Raw genomic sequence first — 8,780 nt, 5'->3', positions numbered from 1 at the left:
CCCAGGCCTGATTACTGACACACCTGTTCTCAATCAAGAAATCACTGAAATAGGACCTGCCTGACAAAGTGAAGTCGACCAAAAGATCCTCAAAAGATAGACATCATGCCGAGATCCAAAGAAATTCAGGAACAAATGAGAAAGAGAGTAATTGAGATCTATCAGTGTGGAAAAGGTTCTAAAGCCATTTCTAAAGCTTTGGGACTCCAGCGAACCACAGTGAGAGCCATTATCCACAAATGGAGAAAACATGGAACAGTGGTGAACCTTCCCAGGAGTGGCCGGCCGACCAAAATTACCCCGAGAGCGCAGCGACGACTCATCCGAGAGGTCACAAAAGACCCCACGACAACATCCAAAGAACCGCAGGCCTCACTTGCCTCAGTTAAGGTCAGTGTTCATGACTCCACCATAAGAAAGAGACTCAGCAAAAATGGCCCGCATGGCAGAGTTCCAAGACCAAAACCACCGCTGAGCAAAAATAACATTAAGGCTCGTCTCATTTTTGCCAGAAAACATCTTGATGATCTCCAAGACTTTTGGGAAAATACTCTGTGGACTGACGAGACAAAAGTTGAACTTTTTGGAAGGAGTGTCTCATTACATCTGGCGTAAAAGTAACACCGCATTTCAGAAAAAGAACATCACACCAACAGTAAAATATGGTGGTGGTAGTGTGATGGTCTGGGGCTGTTTTGCTGCTTCAGGACCTGGAAGACTTGCTGTGATAAATGGAACCATGAATTCTACCGTCTACCAACAAATCCTGAAGGAGAATGTCTGGTCATCTGTTCGTGACCTCAAGCTGAAGCCAGCTTGAGTTCTGCAGCAGGACAATGATCTAAAACACACCAGCAAGTCCACCTCTGAATGGCTGAAGAAAAACAAAATGAAGACTTTGGCGTGGCCTCGTCAAAGTCCTGACCTGAATCCTATTGAGATGCTGTGGCATGACCTTAGAAAGGTGGTTCCTGCTGGAAAACCCTCCAATGTGGCTGAATTACAACAACTCTGCAAAGATGAGTGGGCCAGAATTCCTCCACAGCTGTAAAAGACTCATTGCAAGTTATCGCAAACACTTGATTGCAGTTGTTGCTGCTAAGGGTGGCCCAACCAGTTATTAGGTTTAGGGGGCAAACACTTTTTCACACAGGGCCATGTGGGTTTGGATTTTTTTTTTCTCCCTTAATAATAAAAACCTTCACTTAAAAACTGCATCTTGTGTTATCTTTGACTAATATTTAAATTTGTTTGATGATCTGAAGCATTTAAGTGTGACAAACATGCAAAAAAAAAAAAGAAATCAGGAAGGGGGCAAACACTTTTTCACACCACTGTATATTGTATAAAGTTTGAGGAGTGCACTTAGGTTTTTTTTTTTTTTTTTTACAACTTCAAATTTTTGTGGTAAAAATCAGTCAAGTGTATCTTAACGGCATATCGGTACTCTACTCTGCAATATCACCGTTCTGTCTCAGCCTTATATTCACTCATTCTCATGTAACCATTTTACTTCCACTGAAGTCGGCAGTAATTGTTCTGGTGTACTGCACTACTCTACATGAAGTGAAGGATGGACCAATAAAAAAATGGGCTTACTTATTTGTCAGCTCACACCACATACAGATTCTTAGTTTATCTGTATTTTTGACAACAAAGTAGAAGTCATTCAGAAGTGATGGGGAACAAATTACACATCATTGTAACAGACATACAACTTGTCTGCAGCATGTTTTAAGTGTTTATTCAGGGTGAAAATACCAAAAACAGCAGGTTTCAAATCGGCACTAATTTATCTACCACTCAGGAAAATATATATTATACACATTTTAAAATAATCTAGTTAAAAAAATCAGTTCCATCAAATTGATCTTTATTTTATATCCTGAACACTCAAAATCTCCTAATTTGTACAGTGATCCACAGATTCAAAGACCTGAAGCAGACTAAGTTGACTACCTATCCTTGTTGCTACGGAGGTCGGTCGTCAAGGGGTCGTGCTGAATAGTTTGGTGCAGCATGAGAGCGAGCAGACCAGCTCTGTTGGTCATCGCAGTCCTGACGTTACGCTCCTGTTCAAAGAGCTCGTCCAGCTTGTACCACTGTGTGGAGGGAAAAAAGAAAAAGGTTAGTCTCAAAGAATGGGTCTGATTAATGTTTGAATTATTTAGCACCAGAGAGTCCGATTATTTAGTCATTGTTGGTTGAGAGCAAAGAGACAAACTGGATTTTCACAGCTTTAAAGAACTTTTGGAGGAAGTAGCCCCCTTTTTTTGTGACCATTTTAGGGGATTTTATTAACTCCTACTTCAGGGCAGGTACTTGTGACCCAGTACAAGAGGAACTATAGTGACGTTTAGCATACGGTGATTGGTTCCCACCATAATTGTCTGTCAGACAGCGCTCTTCATATCCACCAGACTCACTTGACAAAAACAGTAATTTTACATTGCAGAATGCAGGAGCTGCTAGTTGAACGCTGCCTCGATAGGAAAGTCACACTGTGTGAATATGGTGGTGTTTTAATTGGATTTAACACCAAAGTCCAACACACATAATAACATAATTGATTGAGGCAGCCGTAGACAAGCAAATCCCATATCAGAGGTAAAATAACTGTTTTGTCAAGGGAGTCTGGTGGCTTGAAGAGACTGCTATAAACGGGTTCAGTTCCTCCCTAAAAAGAGCTGTCAGTGTCAATATCTCAAATATAGCATACACTTGAAATGATGATTTTTTTTTTTTTTTTTTTACTTGGGCTGTTGTTTAGTCATCTATAATAAGTTTGTACGTTTTGTTGCTGACCACGTCAGCGGCAGTACAGTACAGCTTCTGTGCTGGTACAGCTAGCTGCAGGACACGCTGACCCCCATCGACTGCAGGTAATACACCGACTGTGAAAGTACCTCATACAACCCTACTTTGAACAATCCAAACTATTTCTTTATCGTTTGCCTTAAAAAAAAGAAAAGAAAAATTTAACACAGACATGTGGTACAGAAGAAATGTCGCCAGCTTACAGAATTTCAGCATTCCTATTGGTGGAATGCAAACAGAAAAAAAAGACTAAAAAAGGTATTTTGTTTTCAGGGAGTTTCCTAGTGGCTACTTTCTCTTCGGGAGTCCCTACACCCGTTTGGTTTAAAAACGCCTATACTATCAAGTAACAACTGGAACCCTCCCCACGTCTGATTCGTGAGATGAGGAATTTTCTTTGGCGGCCAAACTGCAGAATTTCAAATGAACAAACCATCGGAGCAGTCATGAAGTTTGACTTACCACCCTGACTCGCTCCAAGTCCACTTCAGCTCTTCTAAGCTTTTCCCAGTTGTAATGTTTGTTGCACTTCCTCTTCGAGACTCTGCAGTAATCTCCTGTTAGCTCAAACACATTCTTCACCAGAGGGCATCCGCACACCTCGTCTCCCTGAATCTGGACCACAAAAAACAGAAACAAAAAAAAAAGTAAACCTCTACACAAACAAGCAAGTTGTATACCAAGTTGGAAGGTTTTTTTTTTTATTTTTTTTTTTTTTAAAAAGGAACCATTTACAGGAGGCTTAATAAATGGCTAAAGAGGGCCCACTGACCTTGGGATCTCTAGAGTGCTCTGGACACAAAACCTGAAGCCTCTTGCAATACGTCTTGCTTTGGGGGTTGTACACATCACAGAAGAGTCTGGTTGCACTGCAAGAAAGAGAAGTCATTAGTAAAGCAGCCAAACTACAGAGAATTGCTCTAAAATGTTAGATTTAAAAAAAAAAAAATAATAATAATTCTTACCCCTCTATTCTTGTGGGGTACATGGAGCCAAAGGAAGTCTGACTCTCATACTGTGAAGATAATCATTAGACAAATAAGTGTTTGAAGGACAATGTGCTTTTCTCTGTGTATATCCCGTATACCCTCATGCTTAGCTGTGGGAAAGGAAACGAAAGGCATATTCACCTTTGCGTAACATCTCTCCATATGTCTAAGCGCCACTTTCGGATTGATGGGGTGACTACAGGACACACAGAAAATCTGCAGGTCTGTGTCCTCGCTGTCGCCTTCATTCACCTGCAAACAGACACCAAAGCAATTTTGCTCTGCACTTCTTCTGCAGCTTCACACAAACATGAAATGTCTGACATTTCAGTTTCAGGTCTGACAGGGAACAATGGAAAAGCAGTTGTAACACAAGAAGCAGTGTGACTGGATGAGCAGCTGATTGGGGGGGGGGCTGCTGCCGGCTCACCTCCTCGTCCTGCTGAACCGCCTGCTGCTTGGCCTTGGCGATGATGCCCTCCAGTTCGTGGAAGCGTCGCTCCATCTCGTTGAGGCGCATCCGGGCGTTCTGCTGTTCCCGGCGGATGCGCTCCAGCTGCTTCTTACCGTGCTCCTCAGCGATGCAGGGACTCTGCTGCCACTGCTGGATGCGCTGAGGGAGGATCTCGTAGATGCGGCTGTGGGTCGACACACACACAAAGATTCCAGTACAAACAAAACTCAGCGTGGTCAGAATTTACAGTTAGTTAACTATAGCGCTGCCCCCCCAAAAAAGTTGACTCAGTGTTCATCGATGACAAAAGTCTATATTTATATTTGTCATTGAGATGCAGAAAGAAAGAAAAAAAAATCTTAAACTGTGCCTTGTCAGTGACATTATAAATACTTTCCAGAAACATTTGTTATTGGCTAAGCCTTCCCCTTCAGTAAGGTGGCATTGAGGGTAATTATACAACATGTGGTTTCGACCCTGAGATCTGATTGGTCAACTGAACATCACCATAAAGCACACCCTGCTCATTACTCGAAATATCACTCCGCCTTCTCAAAAGGAAAAATATCATTTGAATTGAATTTCAAATAATATGCAATATAATGTTGTTTTTACTTTTATAAGCCTACTAACCGTGACCCATTTTGGGTTTCGGACTACTTCCTGGAGTGGTAAACACAAGCTGCTGAAACACAATCAAACTGATAAGCAGAGGAATGCATAGTGCCAATTATAAATGATAAATTTCCAACAAAAGTCATAAACAAAACATGACAAAAAAAAAAAAAAAATCCACTTAGTGAAACACTTTACCAGCATTTAAACCTTGGAGCACTAGGATTAGCAATTGTCCTGTTATCTGAATGCATCCAGGGGATATTGGAAGAAGCAAACAGTTTTTCAACACGCATTTATACCAAGCAAGCATAGGTTTAAAAGAAAATGTTTTAGGAAGTTTTAAAAAAAAAAAGTCCGTCATGAGCAGCAGAAAATACAAAGGTTAATTTGCTAATGCATGACAGGTGACGTGTGAGCGGTCTTACTTGGTAGCGAGCTTCATGCCACAGTCCTCAGAGCAGTACTTGGAGGTGGGTCTTGCTGCCTCCATACAGGTCGGCCCCAGACACTGACGCATCCCTCCGCTGTCCCGCAGATCCCCCTTCTCACTGTGTCTGCTTCTGTCTTTGTGCTTCTGTTTCTGCTTGTGGCGGCGTGACTCCTTCTAAATGGGTTAAAAAAAAAAAAAAAGAAAGATGCCAGCAGAAGAACCGATGTTACCACAGATATTACTTCCATTTCTAATGTTAACACCTCGCAGCACTTCAAATATTAATGGCAGTCCATGAGGAAACGAGTCTTACTTTCTTGTCAAACTTCTTTTCTCGCCTCTTGACGTGCTTCACCTTTACAGCTTTCTTCCGCATTACAGGACTGAAAGGCACCTCGTCATCGTCATCAGTAGCCCAGGCCTGTATCAGAGGAGAGCAGCACATTACTCAACATCATACATGACCTTCTGATCAATTGTTTCAGCTGCAGATTGATTTCTTTTAAAATGAGCGAGCTTATATACGATCAAGTGTACCATGTTGTCGTCAAGTCCTGCTGCCTTGTACTGCCGGTAGAGATCTGCTTCGCTGTCATAGTCGTCCGAGTATCGCCTCCGTCTGTGGTTTTCTCTTCTTTCTCGTAAAGATAACTCCTCTTCTTTCACACGCAGCATTTTCTGCATGAAAAAAACCAAACAAACGTTTTTTTCTCTTTCTGATTTTACAGTCGACGTCACGTTTTCAGCTGGTTTTATTGCAAGATACTGTAAACATGATGCGTTGTTTTCACACGCCGTAATCTACCTTGTGACTTACCCTGGCTCGAACTTCACACTGCCTGAATCTGCACTTCTGTCTGATTTTGTTGGGGCCTCCAAACTTCTTCATGTCCTTGCAGAAGTCACACTGGGCACAGTCCTCCGTTTGTCTGCAGGGCTCACATTCCCCACACATACGGACCGACCGCTTCACCTGAACAAAATTAAACGATGGACAATAAGAGGCCAATGTGTAATATGTATCTCATACACTCATCTAATGTTAAATAATGGGTAGTGGCGCCATTAAAATCAAGCCTATTGTTTATTGTGTGTGTGACTCACTGCAAAAAGCTTCTGCAATTTTGCTCCGTACAACACTGAGCTTGTACTTTCAAATTAAGTCGCACTTTTTGGTTGTTTTTTTTTTTGTATTGGCTAATGCCAATGCATATCCTCGTATGTTGTTCTTAATTTATTTGTTTTATTGATTCATTTGGTTTGAATTGCTTAATTATTTGAAGTCTGTCTGATTTATCTAACTTTTGCCTGATGTGCTTTTGTTCAAGCTATGTTGTGTATAAATGGGCCTTATAAATAAACTGACTTGACTTATATTTAGAACACTTGACACATTCATGTCCCTGCTGTTTATTGCTCATAATAATAATAATAATTCTTACTTTGGACCCACGTCGCCTCTCACTCCTATAGTCAGGAGTGCTTGGGGTGCTGTACTGTCTGTCAGATCTGTCAGGGTCAGAATCCTTGTCACGGTTTTTCTTTGATCTGTACTTTACTTCCAATAAGCAGTTTTCATCTGGTGACCAAAAATATATTCTTGTTAACTTACTATACAAAAGGAGGAAATACTGTGATAAAAGGAAGAATTCGTCATTACCTCTGCATCTCATGCAGTACCATTCCTGGATTGCCTTCGCCATCTTCTCGGTGATGTTAATGCAGTGGCCATGGAACCACTCATTGCAGTTGTCACAGCCTCTGTCAGCGGGAGAAGCAAAAAGAAAACCCAAGTGTGTAGCATTGCTGCATGCAGCCACAGAAACTGAACCGCAGTGGTGCCGTGAACTCACATCATGAAGCAGTTGATGTCTGGTTTCCGACAAATACAGTAAAGTGGAGCGTTCTCGCCCTCCATACTGCTGGTCTCAGGTCCCGGTATAGGGTCAACGTCAGACATTTCGCTGTCCTGCACATACAACCAGAAGCCACATTACAACTGATGAAGTTAGACTTACGCTGATGATAACTAACCGCTGGGCTGCAGGGTATTTCCTCCTGGAAAGCAGTAGGCTCAATGTGGACTTTTAAAGCACCTGTTGTGTTTAGCAGCAAGCCACTTAGCACCACTTCGAGGAGCTGCTCTGCTGTTTTGTGCAGTCCAATGCTCAGCAACTGGGGATTGTTAACTTTGAATATCAATAGTGCTTAATCAACACACTATTCTCCAATACAGTGAAATAGACTCAGGTCAGTTGTGGCAAAATGACCACATGTCGCATCATAAACTCTCTTTCTGGCATCAAGAATGGACTGAGGAAGAAGTGACAGCATTTGATTGTGATCACACAATTACGTTAATTGAAGAAAGAAAGAAAAAAAAAAAAAAAACAGATCCGGGCTGTAAACAACTTTTGCTGAACTTTACTACGTCTATAATAGCTGTAAGTAAAACCCTCACATACAGAAGAGTAGTGCTTCCTACTGGGCCCAGTAGTACCCGGGTTAAAGGCAGACTTCGTGTATCACGTCCGACATAAACAACCTTTTGTTTACACACAAACAACCGACTGCGTGAGCTCGAGTTAGCTCGCGCGGCAGTTAGCATCAGCTGACCTGACACTCCCAACGACCGTCTGTCAGCTAGTTTCACGTGTTGGACCAAATAAACGCAAAGTTAGTAGTTTAGAGGTTAATTTATATTACTCAACATTTACTGGGAGCATACGTAACTAAAAATAAAATACTGTTAACTTCACAACATCCTCTTCTCGGACGTGAACGGCTCTGTAACCGATTGGGCCCAATTCAATGAGGAAACTTTTCCAAATCGTGGCTACGACAGAAAATGAGATAGTTTTCCTAAAACTCACCATTTTGTAAGATCGCACAATTGTTGCTTGATGTAAAAAAAAAAAAAAAAAAAAAAAAAAAAAAAAAAAAAAAAAAAAAAAAAAAAAAAAAAAAAAAAAAAAAAAAAAAAAAAAAAAAAAAAAAAAAAGCTATAGCAAAACAGCGACCAATTAAACGAGACAGTGACGCTTTAGCTCGATAGCTAGCTCTGTGCTAAGTTTTACAGGGAAATGTCTTCGCTCTTAATTGGCTGAACTCGTTACTCGTGTAAATTTCATTGGTCGACGGTCTTCTTCTTTGGTAGCCCGCTAAACCCAAAACTTTATACGAGCGCCACCTGCTGGATTTGTTACAAGTTGCGACGAAAATGCACCAGGTAGGTAGGTAGGTATTTACTTTATTAATCCCCGAGGGGACATTTTTTTTCGCTACAGCAGCATACAGAAGCAATAAGATAATAATAGAAATAATAGAATAAAATACTAGAATAGAATAGAATAATATAAAAGCAATACAATAGCAGTAAATAGCAGTAAAAAATATAAATATAAAATATAAAATGCACAGTTTATACAGTACATTATATATCTATATATATTATATACAAACAAACCAAGAA

General features: G+C 40.9%; 1 protein-coding gene across 2 annotated transcripts; it reads right to left on the bottom strand.

Annotated features, from left to right (window-relative positions):
- Positions 1-1,700: 1,700 nt before the first annotated feature.
- Positions 1,701-8,409, bottom strand: cxxc1b (CXXC finger protein 1b). Of its 2 annotated transcripts, none has more exons than XM_069713938.1 (14): positions 8,182-8,409; positions 7,162-7,277; positions 6,969-7,069; positions 6,751-6,887; positions 6,114-6,281; positions 5,846-5,986; positions 5,622-5,729; positions 5,304-5,482; positions 4,237-4,444; positions 3,948-4,058; positions 3,783-3,832; positions 3,590-3,686; positions 3,280-3,432; positions 1,701-2,102 (listed from the first exon to the last, which is right to left on the bottom strand). In XM_069713938.1, the coding sequence occupies exons 1-14, from the start codon at positions 8,182-8,184 to the stop codon at positions 1,956-1,958; spliced, it is 1,719 nt and encodes a 572-aa protein (XP_069570039.1). In that variant the 5' UTR covers positions 8,185-8,409; the 3' UTR covers positions 1,701-1,955. The 2 variants fall into 2 exon arrangements, with proteins under 2 accessions (XP_069570039.1, XP_069570048.1); XM_069713947.1 differs by having other exon boundaries at positions 6,126-6,281; positions 8,182-8,408.
- Between the last annotated feature and the right edge of the window lie 371 nt (positions 8,410-8,780).

Source organism: Brachyistius frenatus, unplaced genomic scaffold, assembly GCF_029030835.1.
Source record: "Brachyistius frenatus isolate BFR_SWC_R1_liver_20210118 unplaced genomic scaffold, ASM2903083v1 Contig_4, whole genome shotgun sequence".
Lineage (NCBI taxonomy): Eukaryota > Metazoa > Chordata > Actinopteri > Embiotocidae > Brachyistius > Brachyistius frenatus.
This window is presented reverse-complemented; position numbering and strand designations above follow the sequence as displayed.

What these genes read in the sequence shown, in the direction of transcription:
- cxxc1b (XM_069713938.1), bottom strand. An exon ending in GAGCCAGGGTAAGTCACAAG is followed by an intron (nt 5,987 to 6,113) that starts GTAGATTACGGC and finishes TTTTTCATGCAG; the next exon opens with AAAATGCTGCGTGTGAAAGA. An exon ending in GGCATGAAGCTCGCTACCAA is followed by an intron (nt 4,445 to 5,303) that starts GTAAGACCGCTC and finishes GTCGACCCACAG; the next exon opens with CCGCATCTACGAGATCCTCC.